The following is a 19646-nucleotide window of genomic DNA, read 5'->3' on the forward strand; positions in this document are numbered from 1 at the left end:
AGTGTTTCTAACCCCAGCCTGAGGTCCTGCAGTTTTATATATGTGGACATGTTGTCGTCATCAGGAATACTAGTGGGAATATCTGTGACATTGGGACGGATCTGTCCTTCAGATGTCATCATGTCATGTCAATACTTGACTTCTGATCAAATCACACAAACCTCTGTCTGTTAATACTGTGAACACACTGAGGACGTCCTGTAAAAGGTTTGGTCATTTTTATAGCAGTTTTATTGTGTTATTAAATCTGTTCTCTGCTTTTCTCTGAGGAAATGTGTAGATAGGAAACAGTTACATTTAAGTTACGACATATAAGTTATGAATCCGCTGCTAATATGAATGGTGGAATTACTGAAATCAGATAATTGTAATTATTTCACTATTTCTTCAGAATTGAGATCTAAAAGAGAGATCTAAAAGTTTGATCATAACATTTGTTCAGTTGAGGTGTCTGAGGTGTGGGTTTAGGACAGTACTGAAATCAGGTGTTGGTCTGAATGTGTTTAATACACACTGATCTTATTCAGATTTACCTTATTCAATACGACATGTGCGAACTCAAGCATGTGTAGCACTGCCGCTCATTTTGGACAGTAAATAAAATTGGGTCAGAATGTAATTATGGCATTATGAACCCTAGTTCCTTTCACCACTGTAGAGAAATCTGAGATCATTAAATAAAATAAATTAAATATGAACTTTTTTATCTGAACAATTAAACAACCGACAGCTGAGCCAAACAATTCCTTTAAATTTTGGGATTCTCCTCGAGATTCTCCTCCAATTCTCCGCCACTGATAGGAAACTCTGTTAGTCTTTGCTTCCTTTATTCTGGAGGTCAGAAGCCAGCAGAGTGACATGTGTGTTTAGTTATTCTCTTTGAGTCGAGATCTGAACAGCTCACCTCTCTTCCCCTTTTTTCATCCAATTTTTCATTCGCCTTCAGGCAAAGCCGGATGAAGCTGCCACTGCTACCAAGGGGAAATACAGTCTAGAGGAACTCTTCAAAGAATCCGTTCAAATGCAGCCATGTGACAGCTTTTAAAAAAAGCCCACCTTTCAAAAAGCTCCCAAAGCCTAATTGTTCAAAGAGGAAACGTGAATAAGTCCCGCAGGTGCTTTGATCTATTCACAGGTAAATTAATATCCAGAAGTTTTTGTTATTGGGATCCAAATTTTATAATTTTATTTTCTAATTTATTTAATTGATGTACTGTTTGGTACTTATGACTTGGTATTTTTACTTATGCGGAAAGGAAGCCGGGTTTAGTCTGTTCTAGTGTGGCAGTCTCTGCTAACCTCCCACATATCCCAAACAGAGAAGAACAGCATCTAACAGCCTTCAGCTCTGATGCTGATAAGCTGGATGTACTATAAGGCTATTACTGACAGAATTAAACTTCACTTACTGTAAAAATTTACTGCTTACTGTACGTCAGGTCAACCTAAACTGTTAAAGTAACTGATTACAGAGAGTTGAGTCGAAGCCGGAAACCGATTAAATAAGAAAAATTACAATCTGTCACATGATGCTTTTGACAGACGTATTGCTGAGCTGGGATTTGAACTAATGATTTCTTTACACTTGTTGAGCAGCAGTTAGACTGTAGGGCCGGTCTAGAGCAGTTCTGAGTAAATTTACCTTCCTTTCTTTCTCACAGAAATGTACACAGCTTCACAGTTCTGGGGTGTAGCGACTGTCTAACTGCCTGCTTGTCAAAAGACAGGAGCTCATTAACTTCACAATCTTCCATGCTCAGAAAAATATCCAGTATGTATACCTACTGGACCCACATCTGACCCTACAGTTTGCTACTTTGGCCTACATGTTTTTGCTTATTGGGAAATGTTTTCCAGGATCACCAACTTGTCTCCCCATGCTGGGGCTTTCCCTCAGCCAATTAATTAGGAGTCAGATATTAAAATGGTCTGTTGTGAGCTGGCGAAATTGATTCTTTCCACTCGGTGCACACAAAACAAGCTGACAGCAGGAGATACCAGGCTTTGTCAACAGTGGGCCATGTGCCCGCTTTTTAAAGTGTCCCAATGAAGCCTCACACGCTGTGCCAAGACACAGGCCACACACAAGGATATACAGCATGCCCAGGGATGTGTTTTGGGATGACTGCCCTGCCAGTCGTCTATATGACTCTCCCATTTTGGAGAATTGTTTGGAAACGAATGGTGAACACTGCTCTCTTCCTAATGCCCTGAACATTAGCCTTCCTCCGTGCGCTAGTTTCATAATCCTTCATCACCCCACTGCTTCAGTAATTACTTTAATAGGTTTAAATAGAGATTAACAGCCATCAAAAAGCTCTGGAAATGCAGAGTGGCTAGAAGTGAGCGATTCCACTCGGCTCCTCAGTGGCTTCCTGTGGTTTTGAAATGAACCTGTTAAATCTGCATCATTCTGAGACAAAGAGACGTTAAGTGACGCCTCTCAAGCTGAGACTTCACTGCTTATCTGATACTGATCCTTAAACTGGCCTATGGGCCAAACCAACACTGCTACAATATCCTTTTATTTTATTCAGACCCTCCTTCATTTCACCGGAACTCGTCCTTGGATGCTGTTTTACAAGCCGACTTACAACCCTGTTATTTTGCCTCAGAATGAAACACAGTGATTTCCCTTTTACAGAGGGCTGGCTTTCTCCAGTCTTCCTGGTAGGAGTATGCCGGTGTGAGTTTAGTTCCAGTTTGGTTGAGCTGAGGAAACCGGCAAAGGAAAGAAAGTCTGTTTTTTCCCCACGAGAAGAAGAACACAGGTTCATACGCGGTCATTAATTGAGTGACCTTCGCTATAAAGCTGCTGTCCCTGTCCCCCTATGCCTGTTAGAAATCTGTAACCTGGTGTCTGCGGGCCCATTCAGCGCGACGATTTATGACTTGTTTTATGAGGGCTGGGTCAGGTCTGGCTGTTCATTAGGTTTTAGTGCTCTCAGAAAAGTGCGGCCCGTCTCTCATAACTGCCTGCAGCCGACGCCACCCAATACAGTTTCCCCCCGCGGCCTTCAGTTCATTTACTGCTCACTGTGATCATGTAAATGTAAGATAACGGAGATTGTGGGGGTGGTGAAAGGCATGTGGGGTTTGTCTGAGTTCAAATTAGGCCTTTAAAGAGAACCATTAGGATCACGCTAACGGGATGGGCCTTTATGTGAGCCGGCTAATGGGGGAAATTAGTGTTTACTGGGAAGTCCAAAATCATCACTGCCACGTGAAAACCTTCAAACTGCCAATTTTACAGGAGGAGGGAAAATACAGGAAGAATAGAATACAGGATTTTTGTTTGACAGTAAAGAAATTCTTTGTGTGCATTTTTTTATTTCTTACAATTTGTATTAGGTGCTCCTGCTCTCTGTGCTCCTGCCCAGTGCTGTGAAGACGGTGTTCGGGGCATCCCTGTCTCTGTGTTTAGCTTCCACATTCTAACACTTGTTTTTATACATCTGTTTAGTCATTTACTGCGTCGTACGCTTACTAACTGCTTTAAGATTAGATGGTTGGAATCACAGGAACAGCCCTATCGTGGTTCAAATCATATCTAACCAAGCGCTATCAGTAAAAGATAGTAGTAAGATATGTTCCACAAGGCTCTATTTTGGGATCGCTATTATTTACATTATACATGTTACCATGGTTATAGACAGTTGGTCTGTTATGCAGATGACACACAGCTCTATATTTCAGCCAAACCTGACGATAAATCTAGATTAAAGAGAATGGAGGACTGTGTAAAGTTAATACATTTGATTTGATTTGATTATTATTATAAATGTTATATACAGTTTGTGTGACTTTGACTTATAATAACTTTGTTTTAAGCTTCAATGACAAAATACCCAAACCTATATTCAGTGCTGTCATCCAGACTTTTGGACCCCAGTGTGGGTGTAGAGCGCTGATGACTGAATCATTAGGTTTACAGTAACAGTGAGCCCCTGTAATGGCCAGTGGCTAATGGGGGAAATTAGTGTCCACTGGGAAAAAGTGACCATAAAGTGATTATACACATATAATGCCCCATTAGAAATGGCGTCAAACCACATAGTTTTTCCTCCATTTGTATGACCTCAGCAGATGTCATTGGTACAGTAACCTTAGATATTCTTATTCTAATTTATTATGGAAATAAAACACTGCCCACACAATTATAAGTTATGGCCATTATGGGCTGGTTCAGTGGAAAGGAACAATGCATAGGCCAGTTTCACAGCAGGTGGCCTTGATGTGAGTTGTTTGTTCTCCTGTAGCCTTTTTTAGTCTCACAGTCGTGTATATATAAGGAACATATACGGACCCCCAGCTGTGATTAACACAGAGTGAAAAATGAGAGCAGTAATGTGTATAGCTAAACTCTGAATGTAGTTTATGTGTGTGTGTGTGTGTGTGTGTGTGTGTGTGTGTGTGTTCGTGCGTGTGTGTGTGAGAGAGAGAGACCGGTATAGATTACACATTAAGTCTCTGCAGGGAGAACAAATGATACTGATAAGAACTGTCCAGAGAACCGGTCCAGTAATACATTATTAATCTGGGGTTTCATTAAGAACCTGCAGGGCCTCTGCAATGTTATACAATATCAATAGTGCAGCACCCAAGAGCAAGAGAGAGAGAGGGGGGGGGGGGGGGGAAGCTGGAGGGAGAGGAGTGTATGTTTAAAATGGTGGCTTGGGACCGGATACAGCCTGGGTGGCTGGATACACTGGGATGTACCGTCTGAGGAGCCACCCCACGCTCAGAGTCATAAACCTCTAGAAAGAGAGGGTGACACTGTATAACAGGCCATGTCCTTTCTATTGGTTTAATGATCATAACGTATTCAGGACAATTAACGTAAATATAATAGTATTTAGTAGTTGTGCCTCCCTTCTGCTCTGAGGACTAATTCACTCAAGCTGGCACCGACTCCATAAGACTGCGCAGAAGTGCTGGATGAGTGGATCAGCTGTAGTAGGTCTGAACATCTGAACATCAGCTTCAGTGTTAAAAACACAGTCAGTGTCCAACAATCCACCGAGGTGTCGAACATCCTCTTAGACCTTCACTCTTCACTTTACTTGCTGTTACCACGTGTTTCACAGCTCTGTGATCTGTGTGAGAATCAACACCAGTTCCAAAGCTCTCCCTGATAAAGACTCTTCAATCATAATCATACTGATGCAGACAATGCTCGCTTTGGACACCCTAAGCTTTGCAGAAACTCTTCAAACCGACCTGACGTTTAATAAGGGACAAGATTTTATTGTAAATTAGGACAACAGTCATCACCATGAAACCACACCCATAAATACCCATGATCCCATCAACTCACTTTCTATCTGATGCTGTGATTAGTGGAGGTCCTTCACTGAGATTCTTGTCAGTAAGCGGACTTTCCTAATTCTTCTTTTCAAGTTCCTTCCAAACCAAGCAGCTTTAAAACCCCTGTGTGTTTTTGGCAGGGAAGGGTGGTCTATGTATGGATTGGAGGGGGTATCACTAAGCCTGCTAATCTAAGCACAAAGAGAGAGAAAGGAATAAAGGATTAGCATGAAGAAAGTCAGCGAAGGGACACACTGAGGGGGTCCTCGTGCCCAGCTGAGAATTCTGTAGATCATTAGAATATCCCCAATATTAACAGTGTGGTGGTGGGATTTACTGCAAACCTACAGATGTTTCACATCACGAAGTGTGAATAGGTGCAGTACGCTGTAAATGTATAAGGCACCTAAGAAGTTCTTTATCTGGGACGTCATTTGCTTATTTGCTTAGAAACATTAATTATTTTCTAAATCCAATAAATGTTAATCATATTATTCTAATATGTGTGTGAGCAGAAACACACCTACTGCCAACATTAACTGATTCTTCATAGACAAACTCCTCAAAAATCGGTTTGAAGCTTCTCATCAGTTGAAGCTGCTACATGGATCATTCACTGGGGTGCTGGGACTGCAGACATTGCTTTCGGAGGCAGTGCGTTGGTACGCACAGCAGTAGCTGTGATAGCATATTGATTTATTTGTGTCTCCTTTAATGTTTTCACCACTGAGGTCGTTTGCTGAAATGAGAAACCAATATTGTCGGTAATCATCATTAAGTCAGGGCCATTACCAGTTCCCTCTCCCCTAAGTCATTTGCTGGAGACACGAGAAATTGGTTGTAATTAAAACAAAACAAATTACAATATAAACTGGAGGCCTGGGGTGGCATGGAAACAGATTGGTGAGGAAAGCTGATCCTAATGTGCTGATCTGAAACAAACAGATAACGTTAAGGGACCTTCCACCCATGAAAAACCTCCTATGTCCATGCTAAATCCCAGAATGTGTCACCTTGCTGAACTCTGATTGAGCTGCAATCATTCAACAGCTGCAGTGAGACTACGCTCAAAATGAAGCAGTAACTGATCAGAGTACAGAGCGGTTTTTGAGTTCTCTCACCTCAGTTTAGTTCTTTGCTGAACACAGGTATGTCCTCCCCACTAGAGTGGAGCGACTGTCTAACTGTCTGGGTATCAAAAGACAGGAGATCATAAGGTCAAATTCCATCAACACCACAGCCCTCCATGGTCAGGCATCTGAGAGTAGGAAGGCCTCCCATGGTGTGATAAGGTGAAGTCTTAACCTGCAGGTGGAAATAAACAGGTGGAGGGGCGGAGCCACAGACTAAACATCTTATAAAATAGTTCATTCATTTCAGCTCATTTACTGTTTTTGAGGCTTAGCTCTAAGATACAGAACTGAACAATGTGAAGAGAACCACAGTAAGCTAACTGTATCATTTTATGTTGGCCTGAATTTTTACAGTATAAGGTCGTCCTGACCAAAGCAAGTATACAGACTCCAGCGGAGAATCCTTCTCTGGAGGACCTCTGAATACCTTTGGGATGAGTCGGAGTGGGGTATGTGGTCTAAAACTGATCATCCAACATCATTACCTATCATTATCTCATGGCTAAATGCAATCAAATTCTCATGACAATGTTTCAATATGTAGTGTAAAGCCATCCCAGTAGAGGCTGTTACCACAGCAATGGAGGGCAAACTCCATATTACTACCCTTGATTTTAAAAGAAACAAATGATCTGGTGTCCACAAACTTACATATAGTGAACTGAATACAGCATTTCTGCTCTCCAGCAGGGGACTGTCTGATAGCTTCATGAATATGATGGCTTTTGTCTGGTTTGCACGGATGTCGAGGGTTTATTTTAAATGCGCGGTCTTTTGGCCCAACAGCGCGATACTGCTCCGGCCTCATTCACTTTACCATCACGGTTCACCGGCGCAGCCCCTCTCCACTTGCTGTAATAGAATATCAAAGTGAAGTAGCCCTCTATCTTTCTCTCTCTTCAGGCAGGAAGAGAAGGGCCACTGCTCTCGGATTAGTCAGGATTTGCCTCTCCACCAGAAGGGAAGCATTGAGATTGAAACAGATAAACCATTTACCAGAAACAATTACTGTTTTCTCCTCCAGTCCCTTTCTTCTAGAGCCAGACATCCAGGGTCTGTTTGAAGCCTTGGGAGGCACAATCACAGCACTGTTGATAGTTTCTACTCGGCCCTCACGGTCCCCTTTGGGTTGGGAAGGGGCCGAAGCAGCGGCATGGACAGAGGGGGTAAAGTGGTGAAGCCGCCCTGAGTGTGCTCTGTGCCTGACCTCCAGACCACAGAGATCCAACCCACCACGATCACGGACCCTTGTCTGTTTCTCATGGAAACCAAAGAGAGCAGCTTAGTAAGGGAGACTGAAGCGTTAGCGGTCAGTGTAGCATCGCTGACTGTAGGGGGAGTCCAGGAGCAAAAAATAACAATAACAAACAAAATGCTCCTTTAAAGCAGAATAATGTGAAAATTGGTATATCTTGCTCCTGAGCTCCCCCTACAGCCAGGAGTTGTATTTCAGCCCTTGAGTTACCAATAAATGTGCTGTGCACATGCATTTCTGGATGAGCTGAGAGGTGGAGAAGCATGTGGGCTGAGGAGGTAGAGAGGTGGAGCAGCATGTGGGCTGAGGAGGTAGAGAGGTGGAGCAGCATGTGGGCTGACGAGGTAGAGAGGTGGAGGGGCATGTGGGCTGAGGAGATAGAGAGGTGGAGGGGCATGTGGGCTGAGGAGGTAGAGAGGTGGAGGAGCATGTGGGCTGAGGAGGTAGAGAGGTGGAGCAGGTGGAGCAGCATGTGGGCTGAGGAGGTAGAGAGGTGGAGCAGCGTGTGGGCTGAAGAGGTAGAGAGGTGGAGCAGGTGGAGCAGCATGTGGGCTGAGGAGGTAGAGAGGTGGAGCAGCGTGTGGGCTGAGGAGGTAGAGTAACACTACAGGATTTTACACTAATGTGACTCTATGGGTTCTGCAGAGTTACACAGTCCAATAGAGACGCTGTCCTCCCTGATACAGTCAGTGGAGCATCACCGTGATCCTGAAGCTGCTGATCTAAAGTATGAAGGCTACAGAATGCTGCAGACCAGTCACTTCTATCCTCTTTTCAATGGTAAATCTCAGTTCAGATTTCTGTGTAGTCCAGAATGTTCATCCCTGTCCGGAAAACCAAAATATCAAAATATTAAACTTCCATAAGGTGAATATGTTGCGTCATATAGAATCATTACCCTATAACAGAAATAGTAAAGTAACTGAAAGTGACGTTTTAATGTTATGGCACACTTTGCTAAGGTAAATGGGGAAGGGGGTCCATGCAGAAATGTTTTCAGTGGACTACAATTTGTAGAATCTGTGAATCTGTGCTGAAGACTCTGAAGACAGCTCAGTGACGGTCCGACTTCCTCACAGCAGTTTAATGTTTGATGGTCACAGAATTGTTTAATATCTGACATTAAATTTAACATTTTTCTCTGTTCTTTATTTTTCCTCAAATCACTAACCCCAGTTACTCACCCCCAATTCCTCCGCTAATAGCATTTTCAATCTGGCATTTTTGGAAAGATAAGATATAGGATGCGTTTGCCCTTTACTTTAATGTGGTGTAAAGCCGTAACAGCTGGAGCTCATCACACTCAGGCTGAACGAGCACAGCGCAAAACTAATGAAGTGGGAAATGTTGAACCACTTTCATATTTCACAGGAACATGCTCAGACTGAAGAACATGGAGCTGTTTGCTCTTCATCAGCCAGAAAAACTAGTTCTGCAGTTCCGTCCAGCTCCACTGTCTCACACCCATCCCTCAATCTTCATACGTGAGGACAGTTGCTTTTATAAACTGCACTGGCTGCTGTTCAGCTGTCAGGCTGTTGAGAAAGGCTCAGGGTCACCGGGGTGATCTTAATTCTGACCAGCTTTAGGCAGCAGCAGTAGATCTGCAGAGGCTTTTTACTGTAATTTCATTTTGTAATTGACCACTGTTGGACCCTTGAGCTGCGCTGGACGGGATATCTGAGGGGTTCATTTACTGTTGTTTGAACTGTGGAGTCACAGCAGACCGGCAGACTGTGAGTGGTAGTTTAACGGGCGTTCCTGTTAAAGTAGGTGGAGTTTGAGCACATTAACCGGTGGAAAGCAGCAGACTCTCGGGCTTCTTTCTCTCTGCAGGAAAACTGACTCATCTACACATGCAGATTTCTGAACGCTGGGTTTTCAGTCACTGAAAGCTGAAGGTTTTGAAGACGCTCTCCTGGGTTTCCTCGCACATTCTGACATACTGTGCCACCAAGACAGACATCTGATCTGACATCTGAAACAATCTGACCTGACGAGTCAAACTGAGTCACATGTCCAGAAATCCAAATGTGGCCAATCTGATACTCAAAAATCTCCGATTTCAGCAGCCTGTGTGACCAGAGGACCCTCCCTGAGATACAGCACTAAAAACTAAAAAGCTGCTCTGTTTGCTTGATTAAGACTTCATTTCTTTGCTGTGCAGCAGAACTCTGTCCCGCTTTGCTGGAGGTTAAGTGTGGTTTCGGGCGGATGCCTCCCCATGCTGGTGTTGACGCCCTTTTTTAATATCGGCCCAAGAAGAACGCGTTTCTGCTGCCGACAGTGTTATAACACATCCACTCTGGGTCTCCTGTCAGAGACGCCGCATAAATGTGTGTTCCAGTCCGTGAGGGGCGGGGAGGTATTTGTGCAGGGGTGTGTTTGGAGGGGGAGGGCTGATGGAACGCCAAGATCCCAAGAGCATCCCAAATCGCCCATTAGACGGCTGATGTACAGTACCGTTTCAATGATTTCCTCTTGTCGTCCCCCCAAACCCCCCCGCATCAGCTGCCTGCCAGAGAAAGGCTTCTCCTCTGAAAGGCTCGTCGTGGCACCATTAGCATCTGAATACCAACTTTTGTTGGTAAATTCAAGGAGACTTTGGTGAGTTTGCATATGGAATCGAGGAGAGAGCGCACATTCTCCAGGCCATGCCAAGGCCCGTTACCAGTGAGGGAGATGAAGCAGCAGCACTAGCAATGGAAGAGAGGCCCTGCAGGCATGTGATCTTCACCAAGTCTATTAACCCTTTAATATCTGCACAGCAGCCAAGCAGCTATTCAAAAGTCTCTTTAATATCTCAGGAAAATTCATACATTTCTACATTAGCCACTTTACAGTGCTGCTCATTAGGCTGGATTTCATTCAGGAAATATAATCTAATCTAAATTTTTCTGATCATTTTTAGTTGAATTCTGTTATTTTTAGGGAAGCTTCTCTGATTATTACTGAATATAGAGACCTGTTCATCTAGGGAGACTGTCACAACTAAGCCCATCAAACAAGGTTTCTGTTTCTATGTTTAAATCAGAGAGTAAAGCTGCTGATCTGATCTGTTTATTATAAAACACTGATATTAAAATAAACACTAATGACATTCCTACAGAAAGTTACAGTGGTTCTCCATCACTGTGTTCATTAGAACCTCTCCAAAGTGGAGCCGAGCTCTGTTCTTCAGACTAGCTCACAAGATCTCACCTACTTTCAGAATGAGAAGCTCTTGTTTCTCCTTTTTACTGGATTTACAGTATTTACAGTATTTAGTTTTACAGTATTTACATTATAAGAGTACAGTTACTGTAGTTATGTTTAATTGCTTTAAGGAAACTCAGATCATTAGTTATAAATAACGTGCTGAGGGATCTAAACCCTTCTAATTGCTGCAGTTGTGTAGGTTGCTTGCATAAAAATAATGATAATAATAATTAATCAATAAGTAATCCAATAATTTAGCAAAACCTAAAAGCATACAGATGGGCAGAGCCCTGGGTTCAGCGCTTCCCTCTGTGGTTTCTCATGTGTCGTAATTCAGAGAGATGATTAAACAGTAAGAAAGGCGCTGAGTGAAGAGTGATGCCCCTGTTCCGTATAAAAATAATAACAGGCTCATATTTGTCAAATATGCTCTCATATTCTCTGTCTTCTTCCCTCCAGGCCTTACTTGCATGTAAATGAGACCTTTTTCGTCTCCCTGTTTCATTGTCCTCCCTTTTTTTCCTGGAACGGCAGCCTCCCTCTGCAGAGACGTCCCTTTGCATGGCATGCTTCCTTCCACGCACTATCCATAATTCATCCTTCTTCATAAAATAAGCTCAGCATTAAGATTTCATCCACTCCTTTATTTGCTATTTTTGTCTGTGTGGGAGACTTCAGTCTTCTGTGTATTTGAGTCCTGAGACTATGTGGGGGGGTTCAGGAGGATCCTTTCCTGTGCATGCAGATTTTACACAGGTTCAAATAGAAGCACTCAGACGTGATGTAGGTAAGACTCATCTGTCCATCAGTGAAAGTGTTCTGGAGAGGAACACGTGTTACCTCATTCATATTTCACAGTCTCAGCAGCGTGCCACATCGGCTTACTCGCTCGTGCTCTGCTGACGGCAGCTGCCTCCAGTGTCAATAACGGGAACACAACACTAATGGACAGATTGGCAGACGGCACAGAGGACGGGGTCTGATAAACATTTGATCCAGTGCGCCACTTTATCTAAACCTTTCCTGTCAGAATCCATTGTCGCTCGTACGTCAGTGATCCTTCAGAAAGGCTTAAGCCACACAGAATATAAGCAGTGCAAGAAAATACAGATATATCAGAGTACTGTGAAATTCTGTTCTGACTGTATCGATCCTCAGAAACTCAGTACTGATTATACTGAGTTTAGATGTAGAGATTGGTGGCAGACAGTGGTTCATTTAGTGTTGTGTTTAAACCTCGGCCACTAGAGGCAGTGTTGTAGTCTGTCTTCAGATCCCGCTGTTCTGATTTCTTTTTCTCCGATGTTATGAAATCACTACATTTTGGGAGGAGGAACAGGCCTGAAGCCCCTCCTCAATAACATTCTATACTTCACAAACCTCCACCACCCCGTCACCTCCCTTTAACCCTGCCAGCTCTTTTTCTACATATCACAGATCTCCACAGAAACAGAGGTCGTCCTCCAAATCATCACAAACTGAAGGCAGGTCTGAACCAGCACATGCACAGCATCCTGGATTTACACTACGACAGTTCTCCTGAAATTACTCATTTATTTAATTGAAAAAAATGAATATATCGTCTTGGTTACAGTACAGTGATATATTGACTCTGTGACACAGATCACAGTCCTCACTTCCTAACCTTCCTAAGAAATGGCAGTTAACAGGAACAGTGGAGGCCAAGCTGAGATCTGGAGACCAAGAGAACGTTCAGAGAGAACCGCTCGCAGGGTTGATAGAGGGACAGTCAGAAGCCCTGAAAAAGAGCTGCAGGAGCTCATCTATTCACAGTCATTTTGACAGGTGTCCAAAAGTTTGCAAACTCAGCTTTTTTTCGCTGAACTCTGAGCATTCAGTTTGACCACTAGTGTGTTTAAGGATTAAGCTGAGCTGAAAATGAGCATGTTCTGCACCCGGCCCTAACCACCCCCACCGTCAGAACACACACACACACACACACACACACACACACACACACACACACACACACTTTACGCTCGCTTTATGTGTTTTGGGAATTCTTTCTTTTGTAGGAAGGAATCAATGTGTGGAGAAGCCGGCGCTGGCTTTCCCATGCTAGCTGGTATTTCCTAATTGGTGATGTTTGCAACTCTGGGCCAAAAAGACTGCAGTGTGTTTCTCACCTACAGACGTGTGAACCGTTCCCATTTCCTTTCACTGCCCTTTTCTGTGGCTGTGGTTTTCATCGGTTGCCAACGCAGGGAGTGGCGACAGGAGCAGGAGGAGGTGATTGGGGTTGGGGGGGGTGGATATGAGCAAGCCACCGAATTTAAAACAGCAGACCCCCAAGGTCAGACCTCATCCATTCCCCCAACAGAGAACAATGCCTACAGAGAGAGGAAGAATGAACATGAAGTGAATACAGCTCTGTGTGTGTGTGTGTGTGTGTGTGAGAGAGAGAGAGAGAGAGAGAGAGAGAGAGTTGATGGTCAGAGGAGAAGTACTTGTGAGGAATTTGGGTTCAGATGGATGATAAGCTCAGGGGTGAGCGCTGAGGGTCTCAGAGGGGAGCAGGTCTCTGCAGACGTCTCGGCTGTCTGGGGATTCTTCTGAAAGATGACCTTTAAGTTATCTGTGCTGCCCTGAGGACTGCAGAGCGGACTGGTAGGGGGGTGCAGGGAGGGTGTTATTTGATAATCAGAGGAAAGATGAGATTAACTGTACAGTCTTAAGGAGAACGCTTCCTGAATGAACTTCTTGAACCGCTCTTACAGGGGTATCACCTCAGAGCTGGCGTAAATGAGGAGAGCAGACACGGGTTCAAATATGAACGGGAGTTCTCGTACCGCTCATCATGCCGCTGGTTTACAGATAAAGTCCCGTCCTTTAGTAACAAACAGCTTGCTGATGACACTGTGAGCGGAGGAACACCCCCTAACAACTGACTAACAACTAACGAGTTTGTGTGGAATTTACATTTAGCACTTACAAAGACAATGTTCTCTAAACAGAAACGATCTAGGCCCTTTAATTACATGGTTCTTCGGGTTATATATGAAGTGATGATGTAATTAATAACTGTAGAACTGATGTGTCGTAATTCACAGTGTTCTATTAAACCAGACAGAGAGCTCGTGCTGAGAGACAGAGCGCCTCTGCTAAGCATCGCTGGAGCTCGCCTCTTGTTTTCTGTTTACTGAGGGACCGAGCTGGGGCTCCCCACGGACCCCCAAACAAACACAAACTCTCGCCCATGTTTGCTTTTCAGTCCTCTCTGTGGGAGAGTTCTGCTGAACGCTCTAATTGTATTTGACGAGTAATTACACCACTTCGTTAAGCACTGTATAAACTGGGGGCAGTGAACTGTCTTTAAAAGGTTTTATGGTTGATTTAAATATATAATCTGTTTCTTACTGTTATAGAACTGTTCACACACTTGTCTTTAGCATCTACACAAGTCCTACATCTCTAAACTGTCTTTTTGTAAAAGAGAAATGAAAGACAGTTTAACTGACTGCCTCTAGTCTGTACGTCTTTAATTAGATCATAGGAAAGTAAAGCTTCTACTGTTAGAACCACACTTCAGCACTGGTGTACCAGGTGGCCACTCGGACTGTAGTCTAGCACCCCATCATTCAAGTCAAGTCAAGTGGGTTTATTGTCATTTCAGCTACATACAGAGAACACAGTGAAACGAAACAACGTTCCTCCAAGACCATGGTGCAACATAGACAGTGCATACAAGACACAAGTGCAACACAAACAAACAAGTGCGGACAGACAACACAACACAGTACAGACAGAGGATAATAAATAATGACGGTAGTGTGCAAGTTGTGCAATGTGCGATAAATAGAGTCCAGTGAGGTAGTAAAGTTATTAGTGCAAATGCTTGTGCAAAAAATGCTTCCCATGTTATCTGGGATAAATGGTTGGAAAGAGAGAGAGAGGGAGAGTGTAAGATATCAGTTCAGGAGTTGAGTTGTGTTGAGGAGTCTGATGGCTTGGGGGAAGAAGCTGTTGCAGAGTCTGGTCGTGTTGGACCGGATGCTGCGGTACCTTCTTCCTGATGGCAGGAGGGAGAACAGACTGTGTGAAGGGTGGGTGGAGTCATCCACAATGCTGGTTGCTTTGCGGATGCAGCGGGTGGTGTAAATGTCCATGACGGAAGGGGAGAGAGACTCCGATGATCTTCTCAGCTGTCCTCACAATGCGTTGGAGGGACTTGCGGTCAGAGGCTGTGCAGGTCCCAAACCAGGCAGTGATGCAGCTGCTTAGGATGCTCTCTATAGTCCCTTTATAGAAGAGGGTGAGGATGGGTGGAGGGAGACGGGCCTTTCTCAGCTTCCAGAGGAAGTAGAGACGCTGCTGGGCTTTCTTGGCTGTAGAGCTGGTGTTCAGGGACCAGGTGAGGTTCTCCGCTAGGTGGACACCAAGGAACTTGGTGCTCTTAACGATCTCCACAGAGGAGCCGTTGATGTTAAGCGGAGAGTGGTCCGGTCTTGATTTCCTGAAGTCAACAACCATTTCCTTGGTCTTCTCTACATTCCAGTGAAGGTTGTTGACTGTACACCAGTCTGTCAGCTGCTCCTCTCTGTATGCTGACTCGTCGCCTTTGCTGATGAGACCCAGCACAGTTGTATCATCACAGAATAGCAGCCGCTGTTCATCTGCTCATTAAAGGAAGTTTGCTACTAAACTATACGCTCTATTATATAACATCACCAGCTTCACAGATCGTAGCCTACTGCTACCCAACCTCTTACAGTAACTGCCAAACCTGGCCGACTCGCTGTCTGTCAGCCTCCAAAACCAGAGTATTAAAGGCTGGTATGCTACTAGCAAACAAGGCATGTTGGGTTGCTTAAATGAAAATAAGACATTAATCCCTTAGGAAACAAACATGGACTAATACAGTGCATATAAACATACACACACACACACACACACACACATACACATACATACACACACACACACATACACAAAAATGAGTGTGTGCTAGCTGGGTGCTGACTAGGCGCAAGGTTAAAGATTAGCCTAGCAGACCCTACTAGCTAACAGCACTTATTGCTGACTGGACACCAAAAGGACCCAGGTGGGAGGGCAACCCTATGCAGTAAGGAATACTATGTTCTTGCTACAGTGTTAAAAGCTAAGCTAAGCTAGGCTAGGCTAAGCAGCTGTGGGCCGCTGCAGCGGCATAAACCAGCCAATAAAAGCAGAGCTCATGGTTTTTCCCATAAGCCCTCCATAACCGGACAAACAGCACGTTTCGTTCTGAAGAAAAATAACAGGGTTATAAAACTGATCATTTTTCACACACTTATTATTTAGACATCAATAACAAATACATCAAATACTTCTGTGGAACCTTAAAAAGGCTTCTTGAAGGGTTCTGTAGTAAAGGTTGTTAATAGAACCACGCCTTGTCTTTGGCTGGTTCCACATTAGTGGAAACCTTTTGTAGATGGGTTCTACTATTAGCGTGTTCAGTACAAGCTTTGCAGTGAAGCACAGTAGAACCTACAGAAGCTCTGCTCAAACATCCACCTGCTAATTTGCACTCTGATCCTGGACTCTTCCTCTCCGATCCATTAGCGTCACACTGTCTCCTCTGATATCACTCCTCTCTGTCTGTCACCCCTGCCCTCACTCACCCCTCGCTGGGCTTCATTTGGCCTGTAGCCCAGTGCTATTAGCCTTCAGACTGGCAGCCATGTGTCGGGCTGCACTGATCACCGACACTGCCACTCTTCTGCACCATTAATGATTGATTAACGCTAGCAGTATTAATGAGGTCATTTACAAGGAAGAAGTTCCGAATCATTGCGGCCTGTGATGTCAATTAGACAGGGGTTCAGCTCAGCAGAGGAGTCTGTACATATTCTGGTTTGCTGATGGAGGAACAACAGGTGTAGTCATTGGCTCCCCAGGATAGTGACTTTCCTCTGGGCCTTTGTGGCCTCGTGGACTTTTATCTGTTCATTGTTTATTGTGTTTAGGAGTTGCTGCATTTTACTGCTGCAGTTCATGGTACAGTTCCATGAGCCCGAAAAAGAGAGTCTAGGAGGCACATAGTCCACTGAATCAGTCCCACAGCTGCTCCAGGTGATCCTGTATGGAGTTGGAATCATGCCATTATTGTTTTGAAGCATCTGAAACTGAATTCTGGACTGAAGCTGAATTTATGGGCGTGTAGAAGAACAATATGACATTTTTTAAACTCTCTGGTCTGTTTGGTTAAACGTTTATGGTCCACAACATTTTTTTTCTCCCATTTACGAGCCAGGAACGGTCAGGCAGTCTCACACTGACCGCTGCCGAAAAGTGAGGAGAGATTTTGCCAAATTGTTTTAAATCTGCATTTGAGTCTATTCTTCTGTTCTTGTTCACAGAGAACTGAATATCCTTCCACAGTACCGAAGCATTGAAGAAGGGTTCAAAAGGTGGAGGCACCAGCTAGACAGAGCCATGGCAGGGTGGAGACCAGCCACCCTCCTCGTCTTCCTACTGGGATTCCTCTTCCTTTCTGATGCAGCCATGTACCTCTCTGGCCAGCGGCTAAGATCTCGCATGCAGAAGGACAGACGCACCGTGCGCCCAAATATCATCCTCATTCTCACCGATGACCAGGACATCGAGCTCGGTGAGCAGTGCCAGTGTGATCCAGAAAAGGGGGGTAAAAATAAAGGATATCACCTCATTTGGCTCAGTCTGGAAATTGGCAACATACCCATTCTATCGGTGGTACGGGTCAACCCTAGCATTGCTTTGTCGAGTGTGCCAAACTGGCGGTCTTTCCTGGCAGTGAGACCCTTAAGCGTTTTCCTCACTGGAGTGGCGACATAATGGCCTTGCTGCTGGTCTTTGTCTTGCTCCTATCACCACGCTCTTTGAGGGTGATATTTATGGCCAAGCATCTGTTACATAGGACAATCCGAGCAATCTGAAAAGGCTGTAGAGGAATTCAGTAAACAGGGCCACACTCCTCAGGGAATCTGTTCATTCTCCTCCCTTTTCTCTCTGTTTATTCCTACCTCTGTCTGTCTGTATACCCCCCCCTCCCCTCCCGGCCCCCCTCTGTTCAGGCTCTATGCTGGCCATGAACAAAACAAAGCGTATAATGATGCAGGGAGGAACCCACTTCTCCAATGCGTTTTCCACAACTCCTATGTGTTGTCCATCTCGGTCCTCCATTCTGACTGGAAAATATGTGCACAACCACCACACCTACACCAACAACGAGAACTGTTCATCTCCATCATGGCAGGCCCACCATGAGCCTCACACCTTTGCCGTTCACCTTAACAGCTCAGGCTACAGGACCGGTTAGTGTTCAGTCTTCTAACAATTTAAGGATTTGCTTGATTTATACTCCTTTAGCTTGTCTTGATTTTTTGAGGTCATTATTCTCTTGACAGCTTTCTTTGGGAAGTACCTGAACGAGTACAATGGCTCCTATGTACCACCTGGCTGGAGAGAATGGGTAGCACTAGTGAAGAACTCTCGATTTTATAACTACACTCTGTGCAGGAATGGAGTACGGGAAAAGCATGGCATGGAGTACCCCAAGGTTCTGTACTAAGTCTTTTAAAGTTCCTTAAAATCGGAATAGAGCTAAACCACCTTTCATTTATGGAAAACGTTTGTTGTTTTTCTCTAATTCTGTTAATATGAGACAGTTTACTTAGTCTGTTGTATCACTCTTGTCATATTATCTGCCCCTTTACAGGATTAACAGACGTTAAAGGTCCATTAAGTATTACATTTTCTGTACTGATCAGATATTAAAGAAACACACAGGTTTAAGCACTAGCAGTTACTGACAGCAGTGCTTCAGCCTGTATTTTCGTCTATGATCTCTCAGGAACGGCGTGGAACTCCGCTGGTGTTGTAGCTTTCTATCCCATACATTGCCCCAAGTCCTATCCCTCAGAGCCTAGAAGGACTTCAAGACAGATGCTGAAGTGGCTCATTTTCTCCTGAGCTGCTTTATTATGTGCAGTGATGTAATATAATATAATATAATGTGTATGACTCGCGGCCCTTCCTGCAGGTTCAGTGTCCTCAACCTGGCCACCTGCTTGAGCTGCGCGTGTGAGGAGACGGGTGTTTAGAAGTTGGACTGTGGGAAAGATTTTAAACCATTGCTGTCATTTAGTACTTATTGGACCTTTAAGTTGAGAGTAGTGACTGTAGATGTGTACACTATGATTGCAGAAGACCTCAATATCTACCCAATTCTTACCCTACAGGACTACCTTACTGACATTATCACGAATGACAGCATCAACTACTTCCGGATGTCCAAGAGGCTTTATCCCCAACGGCCTGTGATGATGGTTCTAAGCCACGTTGCCCCTCATGGCCCAGAGGATGCAGCGCCTCAGTACAGCACAGCCTTCCAAAATGCCTCCCAACACATGTAAGCTCCACTTCCTCACCTAACCCATCCACAGCAGTAAACACACACCTGAGTGACTGAGAACTGAGAACACACACCCAGAGTGGTCAGGGTGCAAACGGGGGAACAGATCCCACCATACTTCCTGCTGGTCCAGGAGATCAAACCGGCCATTAGTGTAACTCATTAAGGCTCATTTATACTCCCATACTCCCAAATAAATGTAAATAGTAACCATCACTGCCCACATACGTCTGTCCTTTACGCTGGCATGTATGTTAGCAATACTTCCACTAGAGGGCAGTTTAGAGTCAGGTGTTTCTGACAGCAACAAGCATGGCGGCGGTGGAGGAGGTGGTGATAATGTAGCTGCTATAAAAAA

The 19646-nt window shown here is 44.4% G+C and overlaps 1 protein-coding gene across 2 annotated transcripts in view; it reads left to right on the forward strand.

Annotated features, from left to right (window-relative positions):
• The window catches only part of sulf2a (sulfatase 2a), a 47274-nt gene that overhangs the window by 9984 nt on the left and 17644 nt on the right, over nucleotides 1-19646 (forward strand). For both annotated transcript variants that reach the window (XM_072665504.1, XM_072665505.1), the window contains exons 2-5: nucleotides 17256-17506; nucleotides 17949-18188; nucleotides 18282-18433; nucleotides 19116-19285. In XM_072665504.1, coding sequence (XP_072521605.1) covers nucleotides 17332-17506; nucleotides 17949-18188; nucleotides 18282-18433; nucleotides 19116-19285 — 737 coding nt within the window. In that variant the 5' untranslated portion in view covers nucleotides 17256-17331. The remainder of the gene's footprint in view (nucleotides 1-17255; nucleotides 17507-17948; nucleotides 18189-18281; nucleotides 18434-19115; nucleotides 19286-19646) is intronic.

The sequence above is a fragment of the Salminus brasiliensis genome, chromosome 21, assembly GCF_030463535.1.
Source record: "Salminus brasiliensis chromosome 21, fSalBra1.hap2, whole genome shotgun sequence".
Taxonomy (NCBI): domain Eukaryota; kingdom Metazoa; phylum Chordata; class Actinopteri; order Characiformes; family Bryconidae; genus Salminus; species Salminus brasiliensis.